This window comes from Ammodytes marinus (assembly GCF_949987685.1).
Source record: "Ammodytes marinus genome assembly, chromosome: 4".
Lineage (NCBI taxonomy): Eukaryota > Metazoa > Chordata > Actinopteri > Uranoscopiformes > Ammodytidae > Ammodytes > Ammodytes marinus.
This window is the reverse complement of record NC_137233.1, coordinates 6,544,173-6,563,706: the sequence shown is the minus strand read 5'-3', so window position 1 is coordinate 6,563,706 and position 19,534 is coordinate 6,544,173. Positions and strand designations below refer to the sequence as shown.

At 40.4% G+C, this 19,534-nt stretch overlaps 1 protein-coding gene across 1 annotated transcript in view; it reads right to left on the bottom strand.

Annotated features, from left to right (window-relative positions):
* Window positions 1-19,534, bottom strand: part of nckap1l (NCK associated protein 1 like) — a 28,731-nt gene that overhangs the window by 4,928 nt on the left and 4,269 nt on the right. Inside the window, exons 5-26 of the mRNA XM_080026197.1 lie at window positions 18,881-19,023; window positions 17,698-17,788; window positions 13,864-14,001; window positions 13,164-13,212; window positions 12,574-12,730; window positions 11,960-12,016; window positions 11,744-11,840; window positions 11,315-11,424; window positions 10,891-11,023; window positions 10,560-10,641; window positions 10,370-10,428; window positions 10,131-10,276; window positions 9,628-9,760; window positions 8,954-9,073; window positions 8,382-8,521; window positions 7,390-7,521; window positions 5,151-5,369; window positions 4,587-4,717; window positions 2,906-3,003; window positions 1,929-2,022; window positions 837-919; window positions 100-180 (exon numbers count right to left, since the gene is read on the bottom strand). Of these exons, the coding sequence (XP_079882323.1) occupies window positions 100-180; window positions 837-919; window positions 1,929-2,022; window positions 2,906-3,003; window positions 4,587-4,717; window positions 5,151-5,369; window positions 7,390-7,521; window positions 8,382-8,521; window positions 8,954-9,073; window positions 9,628-9,760; window positions 10,131-10,276; window positions 10,370-10,428; window positions 10,560-10,641; window positions 10,891-11,023; window positions 11,315-11,424; window positions 11,744-11,840; window positions 11,960-12,016; window positions 12,574-12,730; window positions 13,164-13,212; window positions 13,864-14,001; window positions 17,698-17,788; window positions 18,881-19,023 (2,493 nt within the window). The remainder of the gene's footprint in view (window positions 1-99; window positions 181-836; window positions 920-1,928; window positions 2,023-2,905; window positions 3,004-4,586; window positions 4,718-5,150; window positions 5,370-7,389; window positions 7,522-8,381; window positions 8,522-8,953; window positions 9,074-9,627; window positions 9,761-10,130; window positions 10,277-10,369; window positions 10,429-10,559; window positions 10,642-10,890; window positions 11,024-11,314; window positions 11,425-11,743; window positions 11,841-11,959; window positions 12,017-12,573; window positions 12,731-13,163; window positions 13,213-13,863; window positions 14,002-17,697; window positions 17,789-18,880; window positions 19,024-19,534) is intronic.

The window sequence follows — 19,534 nt, the reverse complement described above, 5'->3', positions numbered from 1 at the left end:
GGCGTATCTTTGTTTGTTTGTGTGTGTTCCTTTTTTTCTTTTTCTTTTCTTAACAGTTCAGCTTGTATAAGGCAACGTAATATGAAAGATATGCTTCACCTTGATGTCGGCATCATGAGGGAGGCAGTCTAGCAGGCTCTCGATGGGCAGCATCATGTAGGGGCAATGCTTCTGCAGGATCTAGATTACAGGATTATATGACACAATGTTACTGACATCAGACACAATAAAAGAAGAACCTCTATGAATAGGTCAAGGGCTTTGTATAATACGAGATTATCGGTCGGATGGAATATTTAATAAAGCATTCTGCTATTCCATTGTTTTGAAGGTGATCCGAGGAACTTTTAAATATTTCTGAAACAGTCAAAGTGTACCTCTGATGATCATAAATGACATGTAACAGCAAACAAGACCATCAGCGCAAAGAATGGTATTTTTATATAGTTTTTCTTAATTAATTAATTCCTTTGTCATGGGTATGCTCATCCAGGAACAACAGCAGGCGTAGTAAAAACCCTACCGCTTTTGTCCAAAGGGGGTGCAAGAATGAACACAAACTGAAAGTTCCTCGGAGCATCTTTAAATATTGAGAATGAATATAATAGAGGCATGTGCTTGAGGGCTGGTTTTGTTATAATAAAAAAACACTACCACTTTTGTCCAAAAGGGGCCGCTAGAATCAACTAAAAACTGAAAACTCCTCGTGCCCACTTTAATTTACTTGCCCTAATTCATAAAGTATCACATCCTCGTGGCTGCATTGCCTACACGGTTTCGAGTAAGAGTTACAGAAGCCTTCTACGATGTAACTATCATGATACAATGGACCATACATCTTTCAGGCAGTCCTGTGCCATCGATCTGAAGGACAGGATCACCCCGATGATGGTCATCCTCTTCAACACGTTCTCTCCACCTAGAACATTCATATGAAAACAGATCAGTGGCTTTCCGCTGTGACTCACTGCTACGTGTCAATGAGTGAATCAGTGACCTCTACTACACTATTCCTACGTTGTTCTGACGTGTCCGACAGCTCGCCTGGTTGTTCTGCCCTTTCACTTTGTTTCTCATACTGTGAGCTCTGAGAAAATGTTACAGAAGGTGGCCAAGCAATAACATTACCCAATGTCATTCACTTTTTTTATGAGATAAGTCAACTAAAATTGAGCATTGATTTGTGTTATTGAATTGTGTAATTTATAGGCTCAGCGACAGTTCACTTAACACACTGTCTTTCTGCCTTCTTTAGCTTCTTCACACTCTAAAATGTTATAAGATCATTTTGTTTGTGCTTGGGTGTGTTAAATCAATGGGGTTTGTCTACTAACTGATAGCACCCTAAAGGATTCCAAGAGACTGTGTATAAAGACAGTAAATAAAGCCTGTAGCATCCTTTGTGTAATTTGTTCGTCTAGCTCCTGGCCATTCATCGGTTCCTTCCTACACATCCGATTTGCCTTGTCAGCGTTTTAAGATTAACCATGCTCAACTCTTGTGTTATGTTTGCACTATTGTATGGGACAGTGCTTTTCGTACAGGATTAGTCCACGATTGCATCAAATCAATACTCATTCATTTAGAAGAATTAACCTGTAAGTATTTTACGTGACTTAAAGGAATAGGGTCCTGCTGATTGGCTAAATATAGGTGTGTGTCAGTCAGTGTCGAAATGATAATGGCTTCTGCTTAAAGCAATTTATCTACAATGCTCTTCCTTCACCTCTTTTTTATTAAATATATTTTCCTGCCGCTGGAAAGACATGGAATTTAATTTGCTTTCATGTCATACATTTCATACTATTTTCTCTGTTGTCTCATTACTTTGCTCTTTCATTTCATTTCCCTTCAAACCCCTTAACGTCTCCCTTAACATTTCTTCACCTTATCTCCTACCTCCCACATTCTCCCCGGCCACTTCTCACCTGTCAGCCTCTTTTTCAGAACGGCCATTTCCTCGGGCTTATCAAAGTTGTTCTTCATCTGTACCAGGATGTCCATATTCTCAATCACCAGTTTCTAACACAGGAGATAGAAGTGAAATATAAGTGATGAATCCGCCTTCAGGTGGGAGTTATAATAGAGACAGGTCACAGTTATGACAGATGTCTCTCGAGGTAAAAAGTTCAGAGCTGCGGCTTCAATCAAAGGTGTTGCATTTTGGGAAGCCTGGCACAGTTACAGCAGCACTTAATGGTTTCTTGTGTGTGAGGATCAACAGTTTTAAAATGAGATTGTTAGGAGTTTGAAGCAATAACTTTGAAGCACACAAAATGGCCCCTATGTACACAATTCCATACAAAATGAGGAATTGTTTAAATGTATTATAATTGACTTCACTAGAATGTATCTTTAAAGGTGCTACGAGGAACTTCTAAATATTTCTGAAAAAGTGTAATTTCCTCTGATGATCAAAAGTTATGCGTAACAGCAAGCGAGACCATCAGTGCAAAGAATGCTATTTTTATATAGTTTTTCTTAATGCCTTAGTCATGAGTACACTCACCCAGGAACTTACCTGGCTGGGTAAGAAAAAAACTACTGCCTTTGTCCAACGGGGGATCAAGAATTAACACAGACTTTAAGTTCCTTGGAGCACCTTTAAGGAAACATTTTTATACTTGCACATAGATTTAAAGGTATACCACGTAGATGTCGGTTGTGGTTTTAAACATAAGATTCAGACATCGCCTCAACTCCCCTGATCCTCCCCTGCTACTTAAAATAAATGTATATTCTTAAAAAGAAATCTGGTAAAGATAATGCCTTATTTTTTTAACTACACTGCCTCTTATGTTATTGCTGTCGGTCTCTGTCGGCTGGTACACTCTCTTCGCTTTGAGTAATGAGCTGTTTTCCTCGTAGTAACTCAATAAATCACTGATACATCCTTTAGACAAACCTTCAGTTCGCCGACTTGAGAGGTGATGTGCCACATCAAGTTGTCACTCAGAAACTTCAGGCCGTAGGGACCGATTAACTCCGCCAGGGCCTGTAGCTCTGTTCAGAAGGTGAGAGGAATGAGATCAAGGATCAATAAAGGATACAGATTTAAAGGTGCAGTCAGTAATTCTGGAGAACGCTTGTTGACAAAATCTATTTTTTTCAAAATCAGTGAATAACTCCTCACGATCACCTGTCTGTACAGTGTTCACATGCACTGAAAGAAAATTGGTGTTAATTCACGGCCTAGGCTCTGTAAACTGGTATATAAACAAATGGTATCAAAGGGTGGCCACCGTAGCTATAGCAACAAGCCCGTTTACAGAGCCTAGGCTGTGTATTAACACTGGGTTGGTTTTTTTTCTTGCACAAACACAGTACAGACAGGTAGCAGATCGTGGGGAGATTGTTAAAGATTTTGACAAAAAGTGATTTTGACATGAAGCTTTCTCCAGAACCCCTGACTTCATCTTTAATTTGATCTGTGTGTAGCTGAATCAATGAGGGGGAGAAATGCAGCTATTAGACCTTTCCCTCAGCTCAACATCTCAGTGTGGACAGATAAGGACGTGTGCGGTGAAACTCGGAGGTGGTTAATGGCTTGGCGAGTGAGTAACTGTCAGGCAGAGGCAGATACCTCACTACGGAGTAAATATAGACAACGATGATGACATTGTGAGGGGGCGTCTATTGAAGTGCAGTGGCCTCCAAAGGTACCCTTGTGTGTGCATGCCTTATGAATACATCTCTTGACTGTAAGTGTGTGTTAATGTGTATGCTGTTTATGCGTGTTTACCTATACTGCCAAGGTCTGTAGTGGAGTGAATATAGCCATAACACATTCATAAGGAGGTCAGTTGCTCCATTGCTTTAAGGTATGGAGTAGTACGGAGAGGATGTGTGGAGGTGGAGGAGAGGAAAGTGATGAATTGTTGTGAGGCAGGCACAGAACAGCGGGGGAGATGATGAGCAATATTGTATCCAGGCAATGTCAGAGTCATTTGCATGATAGGCAGCGCGAGAGAAAACACTACTACTCCACATCTTCTCAAGCAGTAATTGTTCCTCTGTGTGTGTGTTGTCAAGGGAGTGAACCAGATCTGTAAATTGTGTGTAAAAACACCTCCTATCCAACCTTCTGCAATATGTTAAAATGTAGGAAAGAAATTCCTTCATATTGATCATGCCTTTTGCACGCTTTTCCTGTAGCCTCAGCACAGAAAAAAATAAGTTCAAAACTTCAGCAAGATTGTTTTTTGGCTAACTTTTTTCAGTTTACACCCAAATGATTAAAATGCTCTGTAATGAAGCAGAAGCTTAAATACCGGAAATGAGTGTCCACCAATAGTAGTAGAGGACAGTTGTTGCTATGGCTACTCTGCATGTCAATAATATGACGTGTATGTAAACAAAGGGGGCCCACTGTAGCTAGCAAATTGCCTGTTTACAGAGCCTAGGCTGTGGAAGAACACTGGACAACACTTTTTTTCAGCTCAAACACAGCTGGGACAGGTAGTAGGATCGATAGTGGGGAGATATTCACTGATTATGACAACAAGCATTCTCCAGAATCGCTGACTCCACCTTTAACGTTCACAAATTGATGGATTAAATGACTGTAATCAAGCTCTGGGGCTGACCTGATATGTCTGAAAACTCCTCTGCTCTGAAACTGGGGTCGTTGTCAGTGGTCTGGTTGACGAAGCAGTGCATTGTGGGACAGTGAACGATGAGGGAGTTGCTGGCCTGACGCAAGAGACTCTCCAGGAACCTGAAGTGCAGAAAGACAAGAGGGAGATAAATTCAGGGGATGTTCTTCTGTGTGCTGCCATGCATTTATTCTGAATGTTTATACTGACGGACCTGTACATAGTGCTTTTATTTATTTTTATAACATTTAAAAAAAGACTGTATCCAAAATCTGTTCAGAAATTTTTTGGATCCTTATATGTTATCAAAATGAAAAAAAAATATTGTAACTTTGGCCTTATCCAAAATATTTTTTTTTTCAAGTCCACGCATGAATAGTTAGATATGGCCAAATGTGCATAATTACTCTAACATTTCTGAAAATATTTTGAACACAAATAATAATCATTTGAATGTAAGTAATCAACTGGCAAGGTTCCATCATGTCTCGCCTTGAATGGACACTTGCTTGCGTCATACTATAGATAGATGGATACGCCTACTGTATATATTACCAGTTTGTGTAGACGGTCGTAATAGTATGCGCCCCACGTGAGTCGAGTGGCTGCGTTTGCTGCAGTAGGACGTTCTTCACCATGCGGCTGACGTCCAGGTTGACGTAGCTGGAGAGGGTGTGCAGGCTGGCTGTGTAGGCTCTTAGCGCGGCCAGGAGGTCCGAGGGCCGGGCTATCTCCTGGGTGGTCTGGTTGTAATTGGCCATTCTCACGATGATCCTGGATAAAACATGTTTAACCAACTTCACTTAACCACCGGGGCCGAGAGTGGGGACTCTAGACAGATGGGACCCTTGAAAACGGGTTAAACGAGGCATGGCACCATGGCACTGTGTACATACATACTGTCATTAGGTCAGCGCATTCACTGCTCCAGGGCTTCACTCTCAAATTCTATTTATTTATTTTTTCGTCCGGGCCCTTTATTCTCTCGACTGGACTGTTGGGCCATGGGAGGACCAATGACTGGGACCATACTGCTACTTAAAGGCGCTAATATTAGGGTGACAGGGGGAGATAGTCATCAGCTCGAGACGGGGAGATTAAGCAGAGCATATACACACAAAACAGGAGGTTGCCCCGGTACCAATCCCCTAATCTAAATAACAGTTAGTACTGAAAGTACACAGAGCAAGGGGGTGACATGATGGATCTCTTTTTCAGATTTTTTAGGCGGGTTCAACACAGCCTGACATGGAGGAATCATATGGTAAAAAGCACAGTTCATCATAGTGATGGAGTACACATTGTGCAAAAAGACAAGGACCAAATGTTTCCCTAATACATTTAGCGTACAAATGGGATCGAATTTGGGGAAAGAGACTTCAGTCGAACAGACAGGGATGTGATCGGCCTACATGATGTCTAATGCAGGCGAAGATTGCCTGGAAATACATTCTATTCGGTTTTGTGAATACAGATTCCCCAATATTTTAAAATTTGTTTGAAACTATGAAAGAGTAATAACTATGTAAATAACTATATTGTCAGTCACGTAATTTTCATTGCAGCCATTCTATATTGCAATCTAAATGTTTATTGTCTAATCTTGATGAATTTTCTTTGTTTTTACTATCTCTTAAATGCAATTTCCAATGTCTAATCTTGATGTATTATTTGCCCCTGTAAAGCACTTTGAATGGCCTTGTGTCTGAATTGTGCTATATAAATAACCTTGCCTTGCCCTAATTGTCAGAAGGGCACCGTGCCAAACTGGACAGAATGACTTTTGGGGATTGGGAGAAAATGCAGCTTGGGATGCTTTTGAGTTGTCCCAGTGCTCTGTCACATCCTGGTCAGTGTGTTTTAACATTGCTACAGCCCTCTTTCAGCCTGGAGGTCAGCCTACTAACCAGTATGTATGCCAGCATTCAAGCAATGAATTTGGACGTTGAATCAGCCTGTATAAAAACTGTGAAATGATGCCATTATCTCAGTATACTGATGTACTACTGTGCAGCACATTGACGCCCTGGCACAGGAGACTACATGAACAATATGTCCCTTTCACAACCAAAGTGGACGTTTATATCGGCAATCAACAATTTCCTGTGTAATTGTGGAGCACATTTGTGCATTCACACAAAATCATTACACTCAGGTTTTCTTATGCATTAGAAAAAAGCCCATCTGTTTTAGGTGCGGTGGTAGAAACCTGCCAAACTTGGGAAAGTGATGCCCTATGTAGGTGAATATTTGGTTTTGTGAATACAGATTCCTCAATATTCTTTAGCTAGTTTGAAACTATTAAAGAGTAATCAAGTTACATAGGCTGTAAAGAAAATAACTATATTGTCAGCCACATCATTTTCATTGCACCCATTCTACATCACTGTTTAATCTTGAATCTTGATGTATTTTCTCAGTTTTAATATCTCTTAAATGCAATTCTAACATATTATCTTAATGTGTTGTATGCCCCTGTAAAGCACTTTGAATGGCCATAGATGCTATAGAAATAAACTTGCATTGCCTTGCCTATGTCACACTACAGCAGCCAATCACAGCGTGGGAGTGACTCATCCAGTGACCAACCGGACAACACGTAGAGAGGTGAACTGTTATGTTACGCCTGTTTTTGTGTGAATGCAGCTTTATAGAGCTCATGAGAAAAAAATATACATGAAAGTCACCTTAGGGACCCTTTTTAAAACCCTTTCCTTACTCATTCACTCATTCCATCACCCACATTCATTCAAAACCAACATGATAACAACGCTCCCATCCCAACCCAGCTTACTCAGACAGGCTGGCCTCCAGATGACTAAGAAGGAACTCTGTGGGAACAACGATGTGGTCAAACGCAACAAATTCACTGCAGAGGCCGTAGGTGGAGCAGAGCTCTGTCAGCATCAGATGCAATTTGTCCACACTAGGAGAAGAGGGAGAAAGAGTGTGAGAGAGAGAGAGAGAGAGAGAGAGAGAGAGAGAGAGAGAGAGAGAGAGAGAGAGAGAGAGAGAGAGAGAGAAGGGAGTCATCTTTAGCGGACACATATTTAGACAATGACTCTTGTTGTATGATTGTGCTTTTTTCTCAGTCAAATAAGGCAATGAACATGTTTTAGAATGGTAAAACATCTCCAAAGCGTGTCGGCAGGGAGGAAACTTGAGATCAGGGAGAGACAGGATTCATAAGTGAGCTTTCTAACTGTAACTATGATCAAAAACAAAGAAGACGGCAATGTAAAAAGTGCTGCCAGAATAAAGTGTTGTTTTTAATGGGCCGAGGCGTTTTGATTATTACTTTGAAATAGCTTTCTTCAGCACACGTCAACCCTGACTGATTCAACTTGAAAGTTAATAAAGTTCAAAACAAGGAAGAGCATTTTGATCCGTTCTTGTTTGATAACTAAAGGAAAGAAATGTGTCATGTGGTGAGAGGAAATCATTTGGAAATGTCAGAGGATATTTAAATAATTCTAGTACCGACATGGAACTGCCTTGACCTAATTCATAACTTGAACTGAATTATTATTCAACATTGAATAAGTGCTGCTGATAATGCTGCATGTCTCCAAAAAACAATCAGGGATGTGTAAATTACATTCACTTGTTTGAAACCCAAATCCACAAAATGGATATTTTTCTCTTAGTTTTAGACCAGGATCCATAGGCTTTAAACGTCGGTTTAGTATAACTAATAAAGGGTCAAAGAGAGAGAGAGAGAGAGAGATATATAAGAAGAGACAGTGATGGTACAAGTTAAGGGAAACATATAAAAAACAAGCTGACTTGGTGGTGACGGCCCGGTCTTTCCTCAGACTCTCAGCGCCCGGCTTCTCTTTCTCCACCTCTCTTTTCCTTTGAACGGGCTTCTTCTGCTTCCTGTGGCGAGCTGCACTGATGGCCTCCGCACAGTGCTTGGGCTGCAGCTGAGGGGGTTATCAAGTGGTGAAAGGTGAATGTAGAAAAAGGGGGAAGAAAGAGAGAGAGAGTGACAAAACGGAGGAAGAATTTAGTCCAGCAGATATTGGGTAACATTCTCAAAGCCAAACAATGTATTTTTTTATTTTTTTTGCATTCACGTTGGAGGCACTCGAAAAAGTAAACACGCTCGTCATATTTTCCTCGAGGGATTATGGAAACAACAGCACATTAATCAACTCCAGAGTTTTAGATCTGTCTTATCGTTATGTTAAAAAAAATAATCACAAGTCTGTCCTCTGTTGCCTCCGGTAAAATCCACTGATACCAAGCAAGCTGTGACTGCATGGTTTGATTATATTTGGATATGGACTTTGGGTAGAATTAATCCGCGCTCCACAATTCGCTTAGAAATGTAATAGACTGAATATATATTTTACCTGTTCATGGAGGTTGCACTGCTCAGCACATATCTCTAACACAACACTGCTGGTCATCTTGGCTATCTGCTCCAGGAAGGTCACACACAGGCGCAGACTCCTCTTCTCCATTGCCTCTGTCTGGAGACACAAAGAAGTGTAAAAACACTACCGCGTTTGTCCAAAGGGGATGCAAGAATTAATTCAAACGGAAAGTTCCTCTGAGCACCTTTAATTAACCTGGGATTCCCTTTATTTTCATCGTGACCTTCTTGAAACACAGTAAACTTATTTTTCAAATGTTTTGACACAGTTGCATTGGTTTCACTCAATTTCCAGATTTTTTTTCAAGACAGTGAACAGAGACGCCATTGAAATGCATCAAATTCATTTGGATTAACTATGATGAACAAAAGGAAACTTCTATTTGCAGCTGATTGCATTATCATGAAGCTCTGATGCAACTTTTTGAAACTCCTTTGTACAAATGTTCAATCAGCTATCAAATCTTCTCCCCCTACTCTATATGCCATTCCTGTTCTGCTTTTTGTTTCCAGAAGAGTTTCAATTGCATGTTTTCATTATTTGTCGTTTTTCTTCTATGAACATCAATTCCTGAATGGACAAATGTGTTCAAGCAATTTGAAAATAACTCTTACTGTTATACCTCAGGCAGCAAATAACTGAAGACTGACCTCTTCTGGGCAGAGCGGGTGGCCACACTGGCTGAAGTGAGAGCAGACGAGGGGAAAGGCCATGAGGTATCGCTTCATGGTCTGCTCCTCACTGCTCTGGATGAACATTTTCTCAAAGACGCGTGGGTAGAAACTGGAAAACATATGATAAACAGTTGAGAGACCAGGGAATTCAACCTTGCAGGAGAAGAGAACACAAATCAAGTCATGTCAACTTCATTGTCAATTTCTGCAATATGTGCCAGACGTACAGAGAGGAATCGAAATTACGTTTTTCTCCGACCTACGGTGCAATAAGTACAAAAGAATAAAATAAGATTTAATGAAATAAGTAATATATACCAATAAATAGATTCTAGATGCAAAAGTTCAGGCAAAACCAAACGGTTAAAAAAAAAGTTAATCAACTGAAATGTGCAATATGAGGAACATTTTACAATGTGGAATACACTATGCAGTAAACTGAATAAATTGAAGACAACAGAACACAATAAAACACTGACCAGAAGATGGAAACCTCAGATGTCTCCTGCAGAAGTTCCTCCAGGCTGTCCACCATCCGGGTGTGAAACTGAATCATGGTCATCACCTTGGCTAAGTCGGGGTACTCCTTTATTGGGAGGTTTGCCTTGCTCACACTTGTGTAGGCCTAACAACAGAAGGCATTTACCAAGTTTTACCAAGTGCAACAGAATATTTTGAGATACTATGAGATATTGCAACAAACATATACTGTACCTACCTGTAATCTCAACCAGTCCAGCCTTAGTGCTGTAAAATCAAACTCCTCTTTGTTTTCCACTGCAGAGTGAACAAAATTGAATCCATCCTTTCATTCAAATACATGTTCTCGCTGAGCATTTTAAACATAGATCAGTACTGGGTGCATAGAAGCTGCAGTAGGATAATGGGCCATGCCGTGCTGTGATTACCTTGTTTGACCGACAGAGCAGACAGAGTTGAAACCAATGAACTCATGAGGACCGACTCCTCTTCTGGACACACGTACATGTTCTGAAGAGGATCGAAAATGATGTATAAAGGTGTCTTGATAAGTGAAAAAAATTATGTTTTCAGTAATAAAAATATTGTTAGCTTTCGGCTTTCTGCACCTCGGTTGATGAAAAAAGAATGGACTGAACTGTTGCTTGCAACCTATAGACTGTTTGGTACACATGTTTTTGCACACACACACACACACACACACACACACACACACACACACACACACACACACATTCATGTACTAATCTCAACCGTTACCTGTATGGTGTCATTGAGAACCAAGGCATCAAACTGTGCCAGGTATTGTACGTGGTAGCGCTGGACTACGTGGTTGTGCTTTTTCATCAGACCTCGTAACTTCTCCATGTAGAACAACAGCTCTGCAATCTGACTGAAAACAGAAATAAAGAAAACCCAAAAAGCAAATGAACACCAGCCATATACATTTTCTATTACCTTGAATTGTGTACAAATTAGCCATTGTTAAACATTTTATGCAAACTTTTTTAGGATAGCTGTCTGCTATGCTTAAAAAATTAGCTGATGCACATCATAGGAAGGGAGTTGTGGTGAGGGGGGGGAGAACTTGCCAGCAGCTGCCATACATTTTTTGAACGCTTATACAGTATGACACAGAGTGATTTGCAGGGTTGGTTAACGTCCTCCAGAGCTTATAACGTACTTGTCAACGTAGTCCTCTGGCGTCTTGATCTTTGGCATGTTCTCAGAGTGTCTGACGAGCCACAGGATCTCGTCACGGGAGAATGACAGAGCCATGAACACAAACAAGGCCTGGGGGGAATTTGATCGGCACACGGGACAGAAGAGAGAGATGGTAAGGGAAAAGAGTTTGAACTAAAATCGTTTTTGAAAAAAAAAACAGTCATGATTACTTTGAAACGCATCAGGGTCGTTCAAAGGGAATTCCCCCTCCGCCTGTCAAAATAATCCCCAGAGTCCAAAGATGTATGTGGGATGGAAGCCGGATTGCACATCAAAAGATACCAATTCTTTCCACAAGGCGTGTGCTTATAACCTGCAGTAATGTAATGAAATGATTGAAATTCCTCAAGCACAGCTGTTGTGCTCATTACTGGATACGTCTGTTTACCTTCGGACCCAGAAGTCCAGGTTCATCCTCCAGAACTTTAAACAGTTCCTTCATGGCGCCTCTGAGAAACTGCCTCCTCTCTCTGTGTATAGCTCCACTGGAAATAAACACGTGAAATGGTTTATATGCCGCATTTCAAAGTAAATACACATCAATGAATAATTATGAAGCAAAAGCGGTAAAAAATATTCCTTAGTTGCATGCTATGTGTCTCACCCGTTGAGTATAGCGTGCTCACGGCATTCCTTGATGTCGGCAACTCTCTTGCTATACCTGAAAAACAAGTGCAAAAGGAGGTAATGTACAAAACATAAAGCAGTCATAGATGGCTTAAGTTAAGTTGCTTTATTGGTCAATGGCTATTGAAATGTTGTCTTTTCGCACATCTCCTCTCGACACACCACACTCCAGAGGGAGTAACCGACCAGTAACCGTGAGGTCGCTGGTTCGATTCCCGGCACCGGACAGGAGGGTGTTATTTGTAAAACTAATGGTGGCTGGTATTACATATACGGTGCCCACCATCTCTACCTTTGAGTCCTTGAGCAAGGCACTTAACCCCAAACTGCTCCAGGGGCGCTGTTCTACGGCTGACCCTGCGCTCTGACCCCCTCCTGAAGTGTGGTAACTTGAGATGTGCGAAAAAACAAATTTCAATGTGCCTAGTGTAAATTGACAAATAAAGATAACTTAACACCCTCCTTCACATGAGCATAAAATCTATGTTGTGGCTTGTATTAAATTGATCTCCTCCAACAATCGCATGAAGAAATATGAATAAGTCTTCTGCTGTAATCAATGAGTGCTGTATCTCTGCAGCTAACACAAACCCTTTGATGCTGTCGAACAGGTCCTCAGAGACCTTGTGTATGTTGAGAAGCTCATCTCTGACCAGGTTGATGTAGAGGCCGCTCCGCAGACCCATCTTCCACAGATCAAGAGAAGCCTGGTGGGAGTTCAGGCTGGTGTGGCACAACAGGAAGCCGACTGCGAAGTAGCACAGCCAGCAGCATTTATGATACCGTTGGTGGGAAAAAGGAACCTCACTTCTGCTTGTGTTTATATAGTCATTCATTGGGTTAAAATAATCTGGAGGACTGAGATTTTATTTTTTTATTTTTTAACATTTAAAATTATTCACAGTGAAACCAAAATTGAAACTGTTTGAAATGGAACCTTGAATGGTATGTGGAATATCAATTAGACAACATGGTGCTCCTGTCATGCCAATAGTAATTTATGAACATCGTTAACTGGTAATGTCTCTGAAGACAGATTCTCTCTCACAAGTAGCAATATATTACACCATATGTTCTACTGCTGTGTGTAGTTCAGCTTTTCCGCATATGTACAACTTGTCAGTGTGTCTGAAATGTGCATAAGTCTTAAATCGGGGGAACCAGGAACGAGTAAAACTTACTAATGATCCAGCGCTCCATCACCTCCATAGACAGGTATTCACACGCCATCTGTGGTAGAAAAGCTCATTAACCGATACATTCACTAGAGCCTTACATGTGCATGTACTCAGCTCAGTTTACCATCAGAAGTATGTGGTAGCTATCAGTGTTTTCTATGCTAATTTACTGTTGTTCCACTCCCAAAAATAAAAGACATTGAATAGTTTTTAGAGGATAGTTAGAGACACACAGGGTTTTCAGACAAAGGGTGGTATAAGTGGCCGTTTTTGCTCACAAGACAGTGAAACAAGTCATTTTCTAAATTACACCTCAAAATGGAAAGCAGAGGTGCTAATGTTAAGTGGACTTTTTCTCTGCACAACGCAAATGTTACTGCACATTTCTCACTGTGACACCATCTACCATTGCTAGACCCAACCGTCCTCCCTCTCTCTCTCTCTCTCTCTCTCTCTCTCTCTCTCTCTCTCTCTCTCTCTCTCTGTCTCTCTCTATTTCTCACTCTCTCTGTCTCTTCCTCACTCCCTCTTCCTCACCCTCTCTCTCTCTCCCCTTCTCTCTCTCTCTTCCTCACTCTCTCTCACACACTCTCTCCCTCCCTCTCTCTCTCCCCCTCTCTCACTCTCTCTCTCTCGTTCTCTCCCTCTCTCTCTCTCCATCTGTCAGAGATAAACACAGTGAGTAGAGGTGCTGATGACTCACGGTGTCGCAGCAGGCCGGCTCCAGCATGGTGGCTGGAGCACTGAGCAGGCTGAGGAGCTGGGCGCTGCGCCACTGCTCCGCTGGAAGGTTCCTGCGTGGGTACACCATCTTCAGAGACAGCAAGGCAGCCGTCACTGACTGAGAGAGGGATGGAGAAAGGTGAGAGAGATGGCAACACCAAAATGTACTAAAAGGTGCTACGAGAAACGTTTGAAATATTTCTGAAACAGTCTAATTTTTCCTCTGATGATCATAAATGACATGCAACAGCAAACGAGACAAAGAATGCTATTTTTATATAGTTTTTCTCAATGCCTTTGTCATGGGTCATTCACCCAGGAACAACAGCTGTCGTTTTAACAACACTACCGCTTTTGTCCAAAGGGGGTGCTAGAATTAACACTTCAACCACGGCCAGCCGGGCTTCAACCTCAAGACACTGCAATGACTACAGTTCGAAACAGAGCTTTTATGAAGCATCGCAAGTATAAACTCTTCCAGACACTAAATCACTCTCGTGTACTCTGGGATCCAAAAGCAAAACCGAAGGGTCTGCTTGGTGGACATATAAATATCCGAAGCATTATGCCTAAATGCGACCAAATTCAACATTTACTGAATGACTCAAACCTAGACTTTCTTTGCATAACAGAATCATGGTTGCATGCAAATAGTGCTATGGCAGGTTTAACTGTACCGGGATACAACATTTTCAGAAAAGATAGGCTTGTGGGTAGGGGAGGGGGTGTGATGTTTTACGTCAAAGAAAGTCTCACATGTAAACAAATAGAATGGTCATCCGCCAATAATCTGGAATGTATTGGTCTCAATGTAATACTATCACCACACATGGAAATTACGCTGATTGGAATCTATAGGCCCCCCTCTGCCTCTAACAATTTTTATGATGAACTACAAGCTGTTCTCAAAGAGTGTAATTGGAAGAAGGAGATCATTCTATTTGGGGATTTTAATGTAAATTGGTTGGACAAGTCAAATTGTAAAAAGCTGAAATCATTAACAAGTCGTCATGACCTTACTCAGCTAATCAAAGGGCCTACTAGAATAAGCAACACTACAGAGACATGCATTGACCTGATTTTTAGCAACAAATGTGAACGGATTGGGAAAACATATAATATGATCACAGGGCTGTCCGACCATAATTGTATTCTTTTTTCCAGAAAATTGACAAAGAAAAGGTTTGGTCTCCCCTCTAGTAAAGCCCCGGAACAATTAAAGGTACCAAAGAGTGAGATGAGTAATTTGGAAGCAGTCTTAGCTAAAATAAATTGGTCAAATTATTTGTGTCATGAAAAAGTAACTGAAAACTCCCAAACCTTCATGACAACCATACAAGAAACAATAGGTCAATTCCAAAAAAAGGTACATGTAAAATCACAGAAAAAACACTTGCCCTGGCTGAATAGCACCATCTGGACACTAATGAAACAGCGTGATTTTGCACTTAAGACTGCATACAAAACTAAAACAACACATGATCGGCAGATCTTTACATCACTTAGAAATAGAGTAACAAAAGAAATTAGAAACGCAAAAGCAGGCTTCTTCATTAACATAATAAGTAACGCAAAGGGTAATACCAAAGAAATCTGGACTAGTATAAAGAAACTGATGGGAAACACAGTATCACATAGAGTCATCAGAGAGTTAAAACATAATGATGAGGTAATCAGTGATCCACAGCAAATGGCTGAAGCTTTTAATACTTATTTTATAAATTCTGTAACAAATTTAACAAAGGACGGAAAAGGACAAGCTTTTACCACATCTCCAGTAAACACATGTGCTCCTGTTTTTGAAATACATGCAGCATCACAGGGGGATGTTGATAGGATCATTTGTAGACTGAAAAACTCTAGAGCCAAAGATGCATTTGGTATGGATACGGTCTTTTACAAGGAACATAAACAGTCACTCATTGAACCAATCACCAACATTATAAATCAATCCATAACAGAAGGTGTCTTTCCAAACTCTTGGAAATGCTCTGTAATCACACCGATCTATAAAGCTGGGGAACCCACAGAAACAAGTAACTATAGGCCAATTAGTATTCTTCCAGTTGTCTCCAAAATAATAGAGAAACATATAATAGAGCAACTTGTGGCACATCTTGACAATAGCCCATTTTATCTCCACCCAATGCAGTTTGGCTTTAGAAAACACCACTCAACTGAAACCGCCATTTGTTATTTTGTGGAGAACATAAAATTAAGCATAGATAAAGGGGGGGTCATTGGAGCAGTGTTTCTTGACTTGAGAAAAGCGTTTGACACTGTCAACCATGAGATACTAATGGCAAAATTGTCTGCTTTTAATATTTCTTCACATACTGCACAATGGATGAGATCATATCTTGAGGAGCGAAAGCAGTGTGTCAGATTGCAAAATACAATATCTGATACCTGTGAGAACAACTTAGGTGTGCCTCAAGGATCAATATTAGGGCCACTGTTATTTAGTATTTATATAAATGATATGCCAAACATCTGTCCATCTAATGTGCAATGCCAACTGTATGCTGATGACGCAGTTATCTATGTTCATGCAAAAAATACAGAGCAAGCCGCTCACAAACTGACAGCTGCAATGGACAGTGTTTCAGAATATCTAGAGCGCTCCCAATTGGTTCTTAACCTAACTAAAACAGTCTGCATGTTTTTCTCAAAGAAGGCCTGTGATAAAAATACAGATTCCATGGTATCGATACAGGGCCAAAAACTTACAGTGGTCCAGGAATTCAAGTATTTAGGTGTTGTTATCGATTCACAATTAAATTTTAAGCAACAAGTAAAAAAAACAGTAAACAGAATGAAATTTAATTTATCCAACTTCAGATACATTAGAGAAAATATGCCATTTGATTCAGCAAAACTATATTTTTATTCAATGATTATACCTCATATGACATACTGCATGACAAGCTGGGCATTGGCATGCAAGACCACGTTAACATCTGTGGAAACAGTATACAAACAAGCCATTAAGATTTTAGATAAAAAACCGAAAACCTATCACCACTGCAATATCTTAAAGAAGCACGATTTACTGAGTTGGCAAAACATGATCAAGTATGCAGACTGCACCCTGGTTTTTAAAATTCTCAACAGACTCGCCCCAGCGCCATTGCAAATGTTTATACAAAAAAATGAAAGTAGATCCACCAGGGCAACTTCTCGAGGTGACTGTATTGTTCCTTTTAGAAAAAGTGCCTATGGACAGGCTGTATTTTCATACCGTGCAACTCATACCTGGAACACGCTACCCGCTGCTCTACGTGAGCTTCCCACTCTTGGCTCTTTTAAAAAACGTCTTAAAGTATGGCTGCTGGAATCTCAAAACTGTTCACACAATCTATCATAGATTTTTATTTTATTTTTTTATTTTTTTAATATTTTTTAACATTATTTGAATAATTGTTTTCATTCACTTGTTCTGTCGGTTGCATGTTTTTTTTTTTTTTTTTTTTTTTTTTTTTTTTTTTCTCTTCTTTTAGATTGTCTGTTTTTATTATTATTTTATTGTCTGAGTACACACGTATGTTTGTTTTATGTGATTGGTGTCGACCAATCAAGGGACAAAGGATGCAAATTAGCACTTGCTACAATCCTGTATATTTACATGTAAATGTCTATTAATATGCAATGTCCCTTTTAAATAAATAAACTTAAACTTAACACAAACTGAAAGTTCCTCGGAGAACCTACTTTAAAAAAAAACATGCTAGAGGCTCAAAAGCTCTGGTGCAATTATTTTTAGTTTTATCTTAATATTGTGCCATCCATATTAACTATGACAGATGGAGCTTACCCTTGTGTGAGGGCCAAACTCCTCCGTGAGCTTCTTCCAAGGATGCTCGTACTCCACGAACATCTGTCCAAGCCGTGGGTAGGATGGGTCACTGTAGGATTCATTACAGAGAGCGATTCATCCGCGTGACAAGCAGAAGGAAAAGCATTCCATTATATACAGTGAGTATGCTGATGATAAAGGATTTATAATAGATTTTGTTTTCGGGTTGTCCATGCTTCTGCCATTCTCGTGCGCGCGATATCTCATGAACGCTTTGAGGGATTTTCTTCAAAATGCACAAATGTCCACCCTGACTCAAGGATGAACTGATTAGATTTGGGAAGTAAAGATCAAAGGTCAAGGTCATTGTGACCTCATGCCTCACAAACGCAACATCTCAAGAACGCTTTGAGGGATTTTAGTCAAATTTTGCACTGACTCACACTTGGACTCGAGGATGAACTGGTGATCAAAAATCAAGTTCACTTTGACCTCAAATCTTATGAGCAACATATTTTAAGAATGCATTGAGGGATTTTTGGCAAATTTAGCGCATACTTACACTTGGATTCATGGGTGAACTGATTAGATTTTGGAGGTCAAAGGTTACCTTACATATTGTGAGGTTGCAGTATTGGAGCTCTTAGGAGCTTTACGTTCTGAAAAGCATTGCCTACCACCAGTGTACTTTCCTAGTTGGTTCTAGTTTATATGATGGCATGTATACATGTTATACTGCCTTGTTTCTAGGTTACCTGAAATCCTGGAGTCCCACTCAAGGGGCTAGCTGTGTGTGTGGTGTGCAAGTCTCAATTTGAGTTAAGCATCTAGGGTTTTTCGATGAGTATAAATAAATCTAATTTTAATTGGGCAGACTTCAAAATGTCAGAATGCCACTTGGCACCTCCGGAAAGGTTAGCGGTGGGCTGTTGATGTCTGTGGCAATTAAAATTCGAATTAATTATGAGGATCCATTAAACTAGCCGTAATGCCGGATGTGGAGTGACAATTGCATTAATTAAAGCACTTAAATTAAGTGTTTGCAGTAGCTTGAAAGCTTCACTCAGCAGTTCTGACCCTTTGTTGACTGGCCGCTGTCATGAAGAGAGCTCGGCTAATGGAAAACACATCCAAACGACTTTGTTCTCAGTTTGTGAAGTCACTTAAGCGTCCGTTAAGCGTTTTTTCTTGTTTGTCTCACCTGCTCCCGTTGGTCATCTCGTGGGCGCAGTTGAACATGCCAACCAGCGCCTTCTTGTCATCGATGCGAGAGAGCATTATGATGATGGACGTGTAGGTGATGATCAGATCCAGGTAGTTCTTGGTGAAGTCAAAGTTGACCGACTGAAATCAAAATTGTCCGTAGTCAGAGGTTTTGAAATGGCAAGAGACCCTTAAAACTGCCACAGTCTCACAATGACATACAGTACTGTAGATACAGTCGATCTCTATGGAGACCTAAAAGAGAGGCTTTCAAATTAAACACGTCAAATGGAGCCGATTGTTCAATGTCACGGTCAATTGGAACAAATCAAAATCAGTTTTTAGAGTTTTTTGTAGAATTTTTTTTTGAATGCATTTTGTATCGTCAGCGTACATGTTTATAAATGTCAGCTAAGATCTTTCATCTATAGAACACTTCCCCTGCAGGCTTTATGAAGTGACAGTAAAAAGTTTGTAGTTCCCTTATTAAAAGGGAAGGATTAACATACAACAGGTATACTGAGGATGGGGTTTGATGGATTTCGTTCTGTTGTTACTTTTTCCTTACAGACCTTAAAACCTGTCTCTTATTGGAATCCAGTGTAACTCACTGAATTCAAATGAATGAGCTCAGCCAATATTCTCCCTCAAT